The sequence below is a fragment of the Dendrobates tinctorius genome, unplaced genomic scaffold, assembly GCF_039654945.1.
Source record: "Dendrobates tinctorius isolate UK_male_01 unplaced genomic scaffold, ASM3965494v1 ptg000021l, whole genome shotgun sequence".
NCBI classification, from domain to species: Eukaryota; Metazoa; Chordata; class Amphibia; order Anura; family Dendrobatidae; genus Dendrobates; species Dendrobates tinctorius.
The window spans coordinates 14,366,002-14,383,125 of NW_027361689.1; the positions used below are offsets into that span (position 1 = coordinate 14,366,002).

Genomic DNA, 17,124 nt, shown 5'->3' on the forward strand with positions numbered 1-17,124 from the left:
TTTTGCCTCGCTACAAGAAGTGGGGGCGGGTTTTGGCTCTCTGCTCCTTCTCTACTGTCTGTCAACCTGCATACAGGAATAACAGAGGTGGCTTCCCATTTGGAGCAAGCAAGCTATTTGACAATGACAAGAGTAACGCACACTGAGAAGGGAAAGTTCCAGCAACGATAGAACTAAATCTGAACCGCAGTGAGGTTATGTCTAGTAATAAAAGGAATATTTTGCAATCATCCCAGTACAAAAGCAGTGTAAAGCAGTTTAATCATAAATAGACTTCCTTTTAAGAATACGTGTTAGGGTGTACAAAACAACACTTGGCAGAAAATATTAAATATATACAACATCTGGCAACGTCAGAAAACAGTGCACAATGCAAGGACATCTTGAAGATTGTGTGCAGACATGTACGTGATTGTCAAGGCTGAGCACCGGGGGTATCAGCACGCCGTCTCCTTGCTGTCCACTCTTCCTTGCCTCTGGAGTTTAAATGAAGAAGCTTTCTCGCTCCTGGTGACCGGGTGGTCAGTGAGGTCCTCAAAAGACTTGGCAGGAGAGCCGCTGTTGGGGAAGGGGTCTTCATCAAACTGGTCTTCGAGGTGAGAGTCTGTGCTGGGGTCTTCCTGGATAGTATCCATCCTCTGATGGTCGGCCTTAGCGGAGCTGGGGGCTACTGGCACTTGTTGCAAGGACTGAAATCGAGTGTTGGGTTGGGAGGATGGGAAAGGTTTGACAATGCGTACGGGGGCTGAGTCCATACTGCTCAGCATTTCCACGTTCTGTCAGGAAAAGAACCAAAATCTACCGTGAAGAAAACATCATAATCCCCATGTGTTCCCCCCATGACAAAAGTGAAATCCGACCGGTCTATGACTGTAAGGCAACTGGCTGCAGCAGGAGTCTCCTCCTAATTTCAGGTTCTATGTTAACGGAGAAAATCCTGACACTTCTGTTTATCACTCATTTTAGGTTTACTTTGCTTTTTAGAACAAGATCATTAACCACTTAAAGACCAGCCGGAATTACCATTTTAACCTTCCATGTTTTCTTTTCTTTCAAGAGGCATTTTGCTTGTGCCGCCATTTATGACTTGTAACGTTTAAATTTTAGGTAGATGGCGCTGTGAGGAGATGATTTTTTTTTCATAGTTATATGTTTTTATTGATAATTTGGGGTAGTTACAACATTGTTATTGCATTTTTGCAGAATTATGGCATTTCAATTTTTTTCTTTCTTTCCAGGTTTGACCAATCAAGTGACGGTAATTCATTTTATATTTTGAAAGATCAAACTTTTATGAATGCAAATCCAAGTGTATTTCTTTTAAGAATTTTATTTACTTAATTTTTTTAGTCCCCGAGATAATTCGATTGCATATACTATATACAGCAATACTACTGTATTACGCTAGATACTGTAGTACAAATCACGGTCTCCTATGAGACCTTGACAGGAGCAGTCATGATAGGCACAGGGGTCTTTAGCAGCCCCCCTGAAGTCATGACAACCCATCGGCGCCCCAACATTGTGCTGTGGGGAGCCTATAGGCGGTTAAAACAAATAACAGGTTAACAGACACAAGTTGTTTGAGGCAAACTATAGCTGAACACAGCCATTATCTGCCGGGAATGGTGCGGGCTCAGCTCCTGAGCTCGCTCCAGTTAGCCACTCCCGATGAGTATCATACATGTATGGCACTCGTCATTAAGGGGTTAAACAAGGCAATACATGATAAGCCTCATTCGGACGTCCAGTTTTCATTTAACTGGTATAGAGATGGGTGAATAAATTTGCAGGACCTGCGTTCACTCATTGCTATTGTCTGGTTTGATAAGTGTTTTTCATGGAAAATGCAGACCCTTTTATTGTCTACGGGGCTTGTTCACAGGTCTGTATTTTTTTTTTTTTACAGACCAAGTGCTGCAAAAAAACTAAAACAGACATGTAAAATTTTGATCCAAAATCAATGTGTTGTAAATTTTATATATATATATACACATATACATACACACACACACATATATACATAACATAGTTATTCAGTTTTGTGAAAAATGTTCCCCTTCCTGATTTCCTTTTCTTTTGCATGTTTGTCACACTTAAATGTTTCAGATCACCAAACATATTATAATATAGGACAAAGATAACACAAGTAAGCACAAAATGCAGTTTTTATCGGTCGTCCATGACGGCACCACCTGAGAGAGGGGATCCGCCCTTCAGGAACAGGAAACCTACAGATACAAAAGGGCGGCACCTCTCCCACGCATCAGTTGGTTTCCTGTTCCTAGAGGACGGGACTTCCTTCAGATCGTCCATCATGGAGTCGCCGAGGGATTCCCAGGCCGGCTGACCGACCCAGGTAGCGAGAGGGTCTCCTACCTCGGTCAAGCTCGGGTCCCCTGGAAGCGCCACGGTGGGGCCGGGTAGGTCGCCACGACGGTGGTAAGAGCAGGTGGAGCAAGGGCCCGGTGGACAGCCGCCTCCATAATGCCGGCACCAGGAGGTATGTATGTCCCGGGCCCCTCCTGTTGCGCTCTCCCCGTGGTCCGGTCTCTCAGGCTTCCTCTCCGGGCCGGCGGTGGCGCTCGGTCGGCGGGCGCGGGCCGGCGCGCGTGGGGGCTGTGGCCTTGCCTGAGCCGGTGGCGCCGTGCCGACTCCCTCTGCGCGCTCCCCGCAGGCCTCAGACGGGCGGCAGAAGTGACGCGGGGCAGGGGCCGGGGACGCCGAAACCAGAAGTCGGGTGCCGGCCGGCTTCATGTGTCGTGACGGTACTGGGCGGCGCGCGGTGCCCGGGGCAGGGGGGAGGGATGGCCGGAGCATGCGGGGGGGAGGTCGCGGGGGGGTCCCGGGTGGGAGGTGCCGCGCCAGAACCCTGCTAACCCGGACAAGGAGGCCTTAAAAGGCAGGTGGTGACGCTGCTGGGGTGCTTCTGAAGGCCCAGCGATGGATACGACAGAAGCCCCCATAGACCAGCTGGACGAGGTGCAGGAGCACCCACAGAAAAACAGGCCACAGTGAAACCGCATGCGAGTGGCCAGCAGAAGAAGTTCCTCCAGGCTAAAGGACCCTCCTGCCTCCCTCCGTGATCCGGTACCTGCCTCATCTGCATGGGTAAGAGATCTCCGTGAATGAACCCTGATGCAGTATTCCCTTATGTTTCTTTCGCAGGGGAAGAAAGCTACGGGAAAACAGAAGCACAGGGAATGTGCTCTCTGTAGTTGCCCCTCGCCAGACGGCCACCCTAAAAAGTTGTGTCAGCCATGCGTGAGACAAACGGTAGGGGTGGAAGGGGACGTTGGCCCAGGGGTAGATTGACAGGCCCTTACACTCTCCCCCGTCCATACAGGTAGCGGAAGAAACGCCGGACTTCACCACAAGCCTGAGGGACATAATCAGGACAGAGATAAAGGCCCTATCTAAAAAGGATTCTTCTAGGGAAAGAGAATTTAGTTTCTCAGGTTCGGAGTCCTCGACCGCCCTAAAGATCGATGACTCTTCAGATTCCCCGGCCTCCACTTCGTCTTCTTCGGAGGAAGACTCGAGTCGATTCTGCTTCCCCTTAGACCAGATGGATAAGCTAGTTAAAGCAATAAGGTCCACCATGGGGGTAGCAGAGACAAAACCGGAACTTTCAGCTCAGGACGTGATGTTCGGAGGTCTAGATCCCAGGAAACGGAAGGCCTTCCCATTAAATGATAAGGTCCAGAGCCTAATAGATAGTGAATGGAAGAGACCTGAAAAAAGGGGCTCCTTACCTCCTGCCTTCAAGCGGAGGTACCCGTTTGACGACCCAGTGGTAAACAGATGGGATAAGGCCCCTAAAGCTGGACGCGGCAGTAGCCAAAGCCTCCAAAAAATCCTCCATACCCTTCAATGACATGGCCTCCTTAAAAGACACGCTAGATAAGAAAGCGGACTCTTTTTTTGAAGGGAACATGGGAGATGTCAGCAGGTGCTCTAAGACCAGCGATAGCTGCCACATGCACGGCCAGATCCATGATGGTCTTGCTAGACCAATTGGATTCCCAACTAAAGGACTGAGTCTCAAGAGCATCTATCCGGAAAACGCTGCCAATCATCCAAAGTGCGGCAGCTTTTTTGGCTGATGCTTCAGCGGACTCTGCGAGGATGGCAGCTAGAACTGCGAGTTTATCTAACGCAGCTCGAAGGGCCCTTTGGTTAAAATGCTGGCCGGGGGATATCCAGGCCAGATCACGACTCTGCTCCATTCCATGTGAGGGTGAATATCTGTTTGGCCCAGTCTTAGATGAACTCTTAGAGAAAGCCGGGGATGATAAAAAGAAGTTCCCCAGTCTACCGAATCCTTCTTACAGACGTCCCTTTACCAGGAAAGGCTATTTCCGTAGAAGGCCGTCCAGAGATCAGGGCAGATGGGATGACAAAAGAAGGAGAGGTACAGGTTTCATGTTCGGAGGAGGGGGGCGTCAAGAAGGTCCAGCACGTGACACTAAAAAACCGCCCCAATGACTAGTTGCTCTGGTAGGGGGGATACTAGCTGCCTTCTACCCAGCCTGGTCCATGATTTCCAATAACAAATGGATACTGGGGGTGATAGCTGCGGGTCTACGCCTAGAATTCGCCCGGGTTCCCCAAGATCGATTTAAGGTCACCCAGCTCAGGTCTTCCACACCAGAACAAGATGCCCTGGAGGCCGAGGTGCATGATCTCTGCCGCAAGAGGGTCCTAACGGTGGTCCCAGAGGGAGAAACGGGGAAAGGGTTTTACTCCCCCCTGTTCCTGGTCCGTAAACCAGACGGGTCCTTTAGGACTATAATAAATCTTAAATCCCTCAACGAATTCCTGGTCATACGCCCGTTTAAGATGGAGACAATTAAATCAACAATAAAATTGCTGTTTCAAAACTGTTTTATGGTGGTGTTAGATTTAAAGGACGCTTACTACCATATTCCCATTCATGCAGCTCATCAGCGGTTTCTCAGAGTGGCGGTTCAGCTGGATGGGTCAGTCCAACATTTCCAATATGCGGCCCTCCCCTTTGGGGTGGCAGTCGCTCCCCGTGTGTTTACCAAAGTAGTAGCGGAAGTTATGGCCCATCTACGTGAATCAGACATTCTTGTGATCCCCTACTTAGATGACTTCCTGATCGTAGGGAAAACAGCAAAACATTGTTTGGAACAGCTACAAAGGGCAATGTCTGCCCTAGAGGGGTTAGGATGGCTGCTTAACATTAAAAAGTCTCAGTTACAGCCGGTAAGAGTCCAACAATTCTTGGGCCTGATCCTAGATTCTGAGAAACAGGAATGCCGTCTGCCCCCGGAGAAGCTTGTTCGCCTACACTATCAGGTCCTAAACGCTTGCAATAACCCCACCATGTCCCTCAGGAAAGCCATGTCCCTTCTGGGTTCCTTCTCGTCCTGTATCCCGGCAGTCCAGTGGGCACAGTTTCATACAAAAAAACTGCAGGGCGAGGTCTTAAGGCATCAAAGAATCCTCGAGGGTTACTTAGAGGGCCAGCTAACCTTGTCCCGAAACACAAGGGAGTCCCTAGAGTGGTGGCTAGACAAGGATAATTTATCCAAAGGGGTCCCCTGGGAGTATGACATATCCCGCATAATCACCACGGATGCTAGCCCTACCAGTTGGGGGGCTCATATTTGAGAGATCCTAGTTCAGGGCCTATGGGAGCATCATCAGATAGAAATGTCATCTAACCTGAAAGAGTTGACAGCAGTAGAGCAGGCAGCTAAAGAGCTACTTGTGTATCTACAGGGCCATCATGTGCGAGTGTTCTCCGACAATCAGGTCACCGTGGCTTATATCAACCACCAAGGCGGGACTCGTTCCAAACCCCTGATGAATGTGGCAGAACGATTGTTCCGGCTAGCAGAGCAGCATTTTCAATCTTTAACAGCTCTACATATAAAAGGGAAGGAAAATATCACAGCAGATTTCCTAAGCCGCAATCCACTAAAACAAGGAGAATGGTCCCTAAACACCTCCATCTTCGACCTTATTATACAAAAGTGGGGACAACCAGAGGTAGACCTCTTCGCTACCAGGGAAAACAGAAAATTAAAACAATTTTGCTCCCTAAATCCCAGAGAGAACCCATTGGCGGTAGATGCCTTTCTGATAAAGTGGGACTTCGGGCTAGCATACGCCTTCCCTCCCCTATCGCTACTCCCCCTGGTGATGAAGAAAATCAGGAGAGACAGAGCAAGGGTGATAGTTATCGCTCCATTTTGGCCCAGGAGGGCTTGGTTTTCTTGCCTCAGGACCATGTCAGTGTCCGACCCTTGGGTCCTTCCAGACATCCCGGATCTCCTATCCCAGGGCCCAGTGTTCCATCCTCAGGTGGCTGGCCTACATCTGACGGCGTGGAGTTTGAACGGACACTGCTGAGAGAAAAAGGCTTCTCCCCAGACCTAATTAACACCCTACTTAAAAGTAGAAAAGTCATCACTACCAAAATCTATGTCAGAATTTGGAAAAAATTCCTGCAGAACTCTGAAGTGGTCGCTGGCGGTTCGGCACCTGTAAACCAAATCTTAGAGTTTCTTCAGAAAGGTCTGGATATGGGGCTCTCCACTAGTACCCTTAAAGTACAAGTATCAGCCTTGGGGGCCCTCTTTAGCTGCAACATCGCGGGTAATTACTGGATCAGTAGATTCATTAAGGCAGCAGGTAGATCCAGGCCAATAGCGAAAGATAGATTCATGCCGTGGGACTTGAACCTAGTCCTCACGGCTATGACAGAAGCCCCATTCGAACCTCTCTCATCAGCTTCCATAAAGAACCTGTCCCTCAAAGTAGCCTTCCTGGTAGCTCTAACCTCAGCTCGTAGGGTAAGCGACATCCAGGCATTATCTAGACGTCTTCCTTATTTACAGTTCAAGGACGATGGGGTAATACTCAGACCTGATCCGGCATATTTACCTAAGGTAGTTTCCAGCTTTCATAGGACACAGGAGATAGTCCTTCCATCTTTTCTCCCTAATCCAGCTAATGAGAAGGAAAAGAAGCTTCACACCTTGGATGTTAGGAAATGCCTCATAGAATATCTGGCAGTTACCGATCCCTGGAAAAAAGATAATGCCCAGTTTGTCTCCCATCAAGGCCCTAGGAAAGGTTGTAGAGCGTCAAAAAATACACTAGCCAGGTGGATTAGAGAAGCGATCTCAATAGCATACACCTCAAAGGGGCAGGTCGCCACCCCGGAAGCTGAGGGCGCATTCCACCAGAGCCATGGCGACCTCGTGGGCCGAGAGATCAGAAGTTTCCATTGACCAGATATGTAAGGCGGCTACTTGGTCCTCTCCGAGCACCTTTTTTAGTCATTATAGGCTAGACTTGGGTGCTTCCACAGACCTCTCCTTTGGTATAAGGGTGCTGCAGGCTGTAGTCCCTCCCTAAATAGGTTTACTCTCTGTAATTCTCTCAGGTGGTGCTGTCATGGACGACCGATAAAGTCTTAGTTACTCACCGGTTAACGGTGTTTTTCGGAGACCATGACAGCACCCGTATATTCCCTCCCTTTAGTTTAATTTGGGTGTGCACTTCTTCCTCTTGTATGTACACTGGTAAGGAATAGTTGTGTAAAAGTATTGTATATAAATTATGCTATTAACCATTGTGGTCCTCTTGTGCTCTGTAATCCAACTGATGCATGGGAGAGGTGCCGCCCTTTTGTATCTGTAGGTTTCCTGTTCCTGAAGGGCGGATCCCCTCTCTCAGGTGGTGCTGTCATGGACTCCGAAAAACACCATTAACCGGTGAGTAACTAAGACTTTCAATGAAGATCTTTATTATTAAGGGAAAAAGAAATCCAAACCTACAGGGTCCTGTGTGAAAAAGTGATTGCCCCCTAAACCTAATAACTGATTGAGCCACCCTTATCAGCAACATCTGCAATCAAGCCTTTGCGATAACTGGCAATGAGTCTGTTACAACGCTCTGGAGGAATTTTGGCCACATGATCCGACTTTTTAGCCCCTTCGTGACCGAGCAAAATTTTTGAAATCTGACATATCTCATTGATTCGGAGATTGTTTTTTCGTGACCTATCGTACTTTATGATAATGGTAAATTAATGTCGATCTTTTCTGCCTTAATTTATACAAATATCAGAAATTTTACAAAAATTTCAAAAAATGTGCAACTTTTCAAACTTTGGAGTGATTATCTCTTTAATTCAGATAGTCATAGCACACAAACATTAATAAATAACATTTCCCTCATGTCTGCTTTACATCTGCACCACTTGTAAAATGTTTAAGGCTAGTTTCACATTTGCGTTTCAGGGCGCAGCGACAGCCTGGGCACGGCCGCCGCTAAGCCCCGCCCCCTGCAGCGCCCCTCCGATAGCTCCGCCTCCGGGCGCATTACGCTGCATGTGTCATGCATCCCCTATCTTTATCACTGAGGACGCAGGCCGTGCGCAGTATGCGTTTGGCGGCGCCTGCGTCCTTTTGACGGTGCACCGAGTGCAACCAAATTGCAACAGGTTGCGTTTGGCGCTGGTCGGCGCACCGTCAAAAGGACGCATGCGCCGCCAAACGCATACTGCGTACGGCCTGCGTCCCCAGTGATAAAGATAGGGGACGCAGGATGCATGCAGCGTCATGCGTCCGTAGGCGGAGCTACCGGCGGAGGCGCGGCAGGGGGGCGGGGCTAAGCGGCGGCCGTGCGCAGCCCGACGCTGCGGCCGTAAACGCTAATGGGAAACTAGCCTTACTTTGTTAGCCTTTTAGAAGGTTTAAAAATGTAGCAGTAATTTTTCATTTTTTCAAGTAAATGCACAAAACGTATTTTTTTTTTTTTTTAGGGACCTATTAAGTTTTGAATTCACTTTGGGGGTCCTATATATTTGAAAACCCCAAAAGTGATACCATTTTAAAAACGGCGCCCCTCAACATATTCAAAATTGCTTTCAGTTTATTTACCCTTCAGGTGCTTTTCCGGAATAAATGCAAAGTGTCATAGCAGGAATGAAGAAATTGATTTTTACCATCTAAATGTTGCTGACTTTGGAACAGGCCGTTAAAGCTGGAAGACTCTAAGGCCATTATTTGGCCATGGAAAACATCAGGGCCACATGATCATGATCTCAGGATGCCGATGGAGTTGAAGAGGAGCCCCTACACTCTTAATTATCTAGGTGCTGTAGTCTTTATTGACAGCAGCATTTAAGGGGTTAAAGAACTATAGTCGGCGCCAACACAAATCATGGCAGATGCAGCAAGTTGTCAGCTATACTGTACAGCTGACAGCTACAGGATTGTCACCCACTGGGGGGATGCTAGTCTCTTAAACGTAAAAAGACGTATTGGTGGTCACGAAGGGTTTAAGGTCATGCCACAGCATCTCAATCAGATTATGGTCAGGACTTTGACTAGGCCACTCCAAAATCTTAATTTTGCTTTTCTTAAGCCATTCAGATGTGGACTTGCTGGTTTGTTTTGGTTCATTGACCTGCTACATTCTCTTTCAGGATTTTTTGGGTAGACAGCAGAATTCATGGTTCTATTTATCACAGCAGGTTTTCCAAGTCGTGAAGCAGCAAAACAGCCCGAGACCATCACACTACCACCACATTTTACTGCTGGTATGATGTTCCTATTCTGAAATGCTGTGTTATTTCTACACCAGATGTAGTGGGACTTACACCTTCCAAAAAGTTAAACTTTTGTCTCGTCAGCCCGCAGAGTATTCTTCCAAACGTCTTGTAGATCATCAAGATGTTTTCTGGCAAAACTGAGATGAGCCTTTATGTTCTTATTTACCAGCAGTGGTTTTTGTCTTTGATCTCTGTCATGCAGGCCATTTTTGCCTAAACTCTTTGTTATGGTGGAGTCACGAACAATGACCTACACTGATGCAAATGAGGCGTGCAGTTAGTTGGATATTGTTGTGGGTCTTTTGTGACCTCTTGGATGAATCGTCGCTGCGCACTTGGGGTAATTTTGGTTGGCCAGCTACTCCTGAAAAGGTTTACCACTGTGCCATGTTTTCGCCATCTGTGGATAATGGCTTTCACTGTGGCTCGCTGGAGTAATTGCAATCTATTTGCTCAAGAATTTCTTTGGATTGTGAGATGATATACAGCTGTTGAGGGTTTTTTTTGGTCTACTTCACTTTGTCAGGCAGGTCCTATTTAAGTGATTTCTTGATTGAGAACAGGTGTGGCTGTAATCAGGCCTGCATGTGGCTAGTACATTTTAACTCAGCTTCCCAAAGATGTGATAAACCACAGTTAATTTATGTTTTATGAGAAAGTGGGCAGTCACTTTTTCCACACAGGATCAGGGCTGTGGAGTCGGTAAGCCACAGTTGCGACTCCGACTCCTGGATTTTATCAGGCTCCGACTCCGGCTCCGACTCCTTCATAAATGGCCAATTCATACAGAGGCTGGACAGACATCTGACTGGGATGATTTAGCGAATCCTGCTTTGAGCAGGGGGTTGGACCAGATGGCCCAGGAGGTCCCTTCCAACTCTACGATTCTATGATTCTATACCAACAAATTTACTGTTGTAAAATATTAAAAATCGTGCTTATTCAGTTTCTCACCATCATATAAGTAATCAGACCACTTAGAGCAAAAACTACATTTATTAGAATACAATTAGAATATAGGAAATAACTTTTCTAAACTTTTCTAAACTGTAAGTAAATATTCAATAAACACTTTTATGCAGTTAATAAGAAGAAATCTATAAATTTGTCCTCAGAAAAAGTATTGCCTCTGTCAGATCCTCCTTCATGGATGCCCTCAAATCTGATCTAATTATTTTGAGAGCAGAGAACAACCTCTCTACACTAACTTGTGTTGGTGGCAAAGCAGTAACCACTCGGGCAACATCTCTGACAATGTCAGGATACAGAGGAATCGCTTGTTGCACTGTTATTTTTGATGAACGGTCAAATTTCTCAATTTCTTTTAGTGCACATGAAAAATTCTGCTGAAATGTACTGGCTGTGTTCCTTGATGGGGATGACTCTTCTATGCGGGAAAGCTTTGCACGGTCCTTGTGATCCAAATATTTTTCGAAATTAAATTCTTCATCAGTTGATGATGAGGGTGAAGATGTGGCAGGACGACCAAATTCTTCTTGTTCCTCCTGACTGTTCTGCAACCCTTTCATCCTTACTGCTATTTCAAACAGAGCTTCTTTTCCTTTACTTAGCTGTTGATCATCTAGAAGAATCCGATGCATTGGGTCTACATAAACAACTGCCAAAAGAATGTTATTTTGTAATAGTAGCTCCTCTCTCCGTTTCATTGATGTAGCAATGCCACTTGCAATTAACCCTCCTCTTTGGGACAGGCGAAACATCAGGTTCTTCCACTCATTTAAGAAAATACCTGGAGTTAAGTCCTCTGCTTGTAATTTTTTAGTCACTGTAAATGGGTGCTCTAGCAATTTTTCCAGCTCAGTCACCTGATTCCACTGACTTTCATTTAGCATCAGTTGAGGGTTAGCCATGTCTACAAGAAAGGTTTTCAGTTTAACCAAGCTCTGAATCATTAAGTACTGCCCCATCGTGTGGCTTGATCAATAATTGCCCCTTTTCCAGCACGTCTCTTCAAAATTGAGTCAACTTTAGGGGTTCTGGCAACAGTAGCCAATTTTCTCACCTTGCCAATCAGTGCAGCAGCATGTCCTTCTTGCAGACTGTCTCTTATAGCCAGCTGTAGCGTATGCACAACACAGCGCATGTGATGAATGAAAGAACATATTGACACAGTTTCAACAAGATCATCTAAACTATCATGTTGCTGTTCATCTGAAGCAACTTCAGTTTGCTCCTCAGTTACAATACTGTGTTCCTCTATTTCAAACATTTCTGTGTCTGTGGACCCAGAATGTTCTTCTAGCTGCTGGTCACCATCATTACTCTCATTCATTAGCTTAATAGTACTTATCATATTTGAAGCATTGTCAGTTACGACAGAAAGAATTTGCTCTTTTTTAAGTTCATAGTCTTGCAGAACCTTTTCCACCAAGACCTGGAGAAACTCACTGGTGTGATGAGCTTTGGTGTCTTTTACCGCCAATGTCTTGGTAACTATTTCATTTTTGTCACAAACAAATCGGACATTGATGGCAAAATAGTTCACTCTGTGACGTGTGCAGGCATCCATTTTAAGAAACAGAAAGCGTCTTCCTTTTGTTTAAAAGCTTCTTCGATTACTAATTTTCTAATACTCTCTCTCTCCAGAGAAACACCAAGCTTGCGGGCCATTTCCCCATTCAGACACATAAAAGCTGGTCGTGAAAATAATGAAATAGGCACACTATCCTTTACAACAAGCTCTATGATCTGTTTTTTAAATGTATCTACTGTCATTGTCACAGTAACTTTGTCACTGACAAAATATCTTGCAACTGATGGCTGCAAAGTTCTCTGCTCCTTTGTTTGGCTGGAAGAGCTGGGCACTGGTTCATTGGTTTGGATGCAGTCTTTCTCATCCACTGCTTTCAGTACTTCTGGATGAAAGCGCTGTAAATGTCTCTTTAGATTAGAAGCTCTGGTAGGAGCATTTTTATCTTTGCCTGAATATGCACTCATCTTGGCTTCACAGCATTTGTTTTCGTCTGGATCATTTGTCATACACTGACAGACATAATGTTTTCTATCTTGAGTGATGGTGAAATGTTCAAATACAGCTGATTTAATGTGATGCTTCTTTGACATTCTCAGGTTTTTAATTCTGCATTCACAATCCAAATGACAATTGTTTTTCCTAAAAACAATTGTACAAAATTATTGCCAGGTCGTACAACTGATATAGTGGTCAGTAATACTGTTATTATTCCTCATGTACCCACAGTTAACTGATGCAAAGTTTGTTGAAAGGATAATACTTCTTACAGTCTTCCTCTTCTGAGTAGCAGGCAGCTGTGAGATGCTTGGAAGACGCACACCTAGTATGATCTAGTCTAGAGGAGGAGCTTTACTACTAAGAATTTGCAACACATTTTCACTTTCAGTTTCATACATTGTAAGTAGGGGGGTTGGGGCAGCATGAGGTTAACCAAGTATAAGATTAGATAAGGGCAGTGGAGAACAGTGACACACAAGAAGTAAGAAATGTCTCTATCTCCAGCAGAACTGCTTATCACTGTTGTTCATAGTTTGATAGAACATATATATTTGAGTAACATTTATAAAATTCATATGAAAGTTCAATTATGAAATATTAATACTTTTTTTTAAAGTCGGAGTCGGTACATTTCTACCGACTCCAACCAAAACTAACTCCGACTCCACGACTCCGACTCCACAGCCCTGCACAGGATCCTATAGGTTTGGATTTCCTTTTCCCTTAGTTATAAAGACCTTCATTTAAAAACTGCATTTTGTGATTACTTGTGTTATCTTTGTCTGATATTTAAATTTGTTTGGTGATCTGAGACATCCAAGTGTGACAAACATGCAAAAGAATAGGAAATCAGGATGGGGAAACACTTTTTCACACAACTGTATACACAGACAGCACATAGATGCCATTCTGTTTTACTTTTTTATAAGCAGGAGAAGCTTGGAAACTTAATTTTTTGTCATGAGAGAAACAAATATTTTATATTAAAAAGCTTGCAATTTTCACACAGCATCAATGAGCCTAATACTTGATTCCTACTTCCTGTTCTTCACATCAGTATTAGCAGCAAAAGTATGACTCTGACTTCAAATTTTTTGTATAAAAGTTATCTGAGGATGGTCTACCCTGGTTAAGTCATTGTTATGGGAGGAAGGAGGTTGAGCTGTGACATTATTTAATGTGTATTTGTGGATCCTGTATTATCAGCAGTGATAATCCTGCCTGTGTTGATAACAAAACTGCTGAAAAGTCTTCTGTAAAGTATAGACCACGATATAACAGAATAGGGGATGACTACCTGACATCTAGGACCCGCAACAATCTTGTAAACCAGGGATTTGAACAGCCCTGAGTGAATGGAGTGGTGATCGATCATGCGCTATGCTCCATTCATTCTTAATAGGACCGCTTGGAAACAGCAGAGTGTAGCTCAGTTGGTCTTCAGCACTCCCATTAGAATGAATGGGGCAGCAGTACACATGATTGACCACCACTACATTCACTCGGGTCTCTTAAGAACCCCATTTATCAGATCTGTAGGGGTCAATGGGTTAGACACCCTGGTATTGGGAAGTTACCCTCCATCTCATTTATAGGGGATAACTTTAAAACTTAAGAACACTGCTTTACAAATAGGCAGAAAAAGTTTCTTGGAGCTATGTACACACACCACCTTTTAGACGCTGGCGCACCTGCTGAGTTTTAGCAGGAGAACCTTCTTCAGGAAAATGCTAGCGGCCATTCTCCCAAGGCGGCTTTGCCGTCGTTCTGGTGGCACAGCGTCTCGAACTCTATATTGTGTGCTATAGGGACGCCATGCTCACGTACCAGTAAAGAGACTCTTCAACGTCACTTTCTGCAATAACGGAAGGTCAGAGATGCTGATGTTTTGTTGACATGTGCCTGCCAGGATGCGTCTACAATATTTGACCGAAACATCATCATCATCACCTCTCACCTTCTGACGCAGGAGTGAGGAGCCAAGAATCCCTGTAATGTCTATGTCCACATTTAGTATCAGTAATTGTATTGCAGTCACACAGAGGATAAATCTAATAAAGAAGCAGCTGGCTACAGGATGAACACTTACACTTGGCAAGAACAAGGACTTGGCGTTTTCTTCATACTGCTTGTCCAGCTTCTTATCCTAGAAAAGTCGGGAAAACGAAGGAGTCTATAAAGGGTGATGGGTCAGTGCGAGCTATAACAGACCTGCGATAGAGACTTTCTAATTGGATCTACTATGTAAACCTACTATGTTGCAGTTTTATATACTTGAAAAAGACCCGTAATGGTCAAAATGTCATCTCCGGTGTATGGCAGAATAAAGAGGCTTTTAGCTTCATCCTCTACTGGACGCTGTCTACCATTTTCTTGCTCATCAGTCCAGCATAATCCAGCTGCTGCCGTCCATACCAATCTACAATTGTACAATTAAGGCTATGTGCCCACGTTAGCGTTTTTAAACGCTCAGGAAACTGATCCCCTTCCCAGAAAACGTGCGTCTTTTTTCCGCGCGTTTCTTGCACAAAAGACGCGCGTTGACGCGTTCTTTGACGCACGTTTTCTGGGAACATAGGAGAAGGCTAAAACGCTCAGCAATGTGGAAATTAATGAGCATGCTGCGTTTTTAGCCGCTAAGCGCTTCCTGAGCGTTTAAAAACACATGCATTGGCACAAAAAGCCAAAAACGCATGCAAATTAATTTGAAGCTTCTTTTAAGCGTTTCTGCAGCGTCTGAGCCGGCACAAACGCTGCGGAAACGCTTAAAAAAGCGCAACGTGGGCACACAGCCTTACTGCATCCTTCATAAAAATGGGAGCTGTACAGGAGATAAACCCTAAGGAGCAGCACAAGAGATTTCGGGTTTCTACAACCTGTAATGGATCATGTACAGATTTGGTCCGGGTGCCATCGGGATAACCTGTTTTGCAGCTCTGCCACTGACCTGATATCTATGGGTTTTGCTGGTAGTAAAGCCTTTGGCAGCAACACTTTTCTGCAGGGGAAATATAGTTTCCTAGTCTGTATGATAGTGGGGGGTGGGCTATGAGTGGGGACCCCTCTGTATGATAGCGGGGATGGGCTATGAGTGTAGACCCCTCTGTATGATAGCGGGGCTGGGCTATGAGTGGAGAACCTTCTGTATGATAGCGGGGGGTGGGCTATGAGTGGAGCACCTTCTGTATGATAGCAGGGGTGGGCTACAAGTGGAGATCCCTCTGTATGATAGCGGGGATGGGCTATGAGTGTAGACCCCTCTGTATGATAGCGGGGATGGGCTATGAGTGTAGACCCCTCTGTATGATAGCGGGGCTGGGCTATGAGTGTAGACCCCTCTGTATGATAGCGGGGCTGGGCTATGAGTGGAGAACCTTCTGTATGATAGCGGGGGGTGGGCTATGAGTGGAGCACCTTCTGTATGATAGCAGGGGTGGGCTACAAGTGGAGATCCCTCTGTATGATAGCGGGGATGGGCTATGAGTGTAGACCCCTCTGTATGATAGCGGGGATGGGCTATGAGTGTAGACCCCTCTGTATGATAGCGGGGCTGGGCTATGAGTGGAGAACCTTCTGTATGATAGCGGGGGTGGGCTATGAGTGGAGAACCCTGTGTATGATAGCGGGGGTGGCCTATTAGTGGAGACCCCTCTGTATGATAGCGGGGGTGGGCTATGAGTGGAGACCCCTCTGTAAGATAGCCGGGGATGGGCAATGAGTGGAGAACCTTCTGTATGATAGTGGGGGTGGGCTATTAGTGGAGAACCCTCTGTATGATAGTGGGGATGGGCTATGAGTGTAGACCCCTCTGTATGATAGTGGGGATGGGCTATAAGTGTAGACCCCTCTGTATGATAGCGGGGCTGGGCTATGAGTGGAGAACCTTCTGTATGATAGCGGAGGGTGGGCTATGAGTGGAGAACCTTCTGTATGATAGCGGGGGTGGGCTATTAGTGGAGACCCCTCTGTATGATAGCGGGGGTGGCCTATTAGTGGTGACCCCTCTGTATGATAGCGGGGGTGGGCTATGAGTGGAGACCCCTCTGTAAGATAGCCGGGGATGGGAAATGAGTGGGGAACCTTCTGTACGATAGCGGGGGTGGGCTATTAGTGGAGAACCCTCTGTATGATAGCGGAGGGTGGACTATGGGTGGATTACATTCTGTATGACAGCGGGGGGTGGGCTATGAGTGGAGAACCTTCTGTATGATAGCAGGGATTGGGCTACAAGTGGAGATCCCTCTATGATGGGGGGGTGGACTATTAGTGGAGAACCCTCTGTGATAGCGGGAGTGGGCCATTAGTGGAGACCCCTCTGTATGATAGCGGGGGGTGGGCTATGAGTGGAGACCCCTCTGTATGGTAGCAGGGGGTGGGCTATGAGTGAAGACCCCTCTGTATGGTAGCAGGGGGTGGGCTATGAGTGGAGACCCTTCTGTATGATACCAGGGGGTGGGCTATGAGTGGACAAACCCTCTTTATAATAGCGGGGGGTGGGCTATGAGTGGACAAACCCTCTTTATGATAGCGGGGG

At 46.1% G+C, this 17,124-nt stretch overlaps 1 protein-coding gene across 1 annotated transcript in view; it reads right to left on the reverse strand.

Annotated features, from left to right (window-relative positions):
• Positions 1–244: 244 nt before the first annotated feature.
• Positions 245–17,124, reverse strand: part of ADAM17 (ADAM metallopeptidase domain 17) — a 108,492-nt gene continuing 91,612 nt past the window's right edge. The window contains exons 19-20 of the mRNA XM_073568206.1: positions 14,680–14,736; positions 245–776 (exon numbers count right to left, since the gene is read on the reverse strand). Of these exons, the coding sequence (XP_073424307.1) occupies positions 438–776; positions 14,680–14,736 (396 nt within the window). The 3' untranslated portion in view covers positions 245–437. The remainder of the gene's footprint in view (positions 777–14,679; positions 14,737–17,124) is intronic.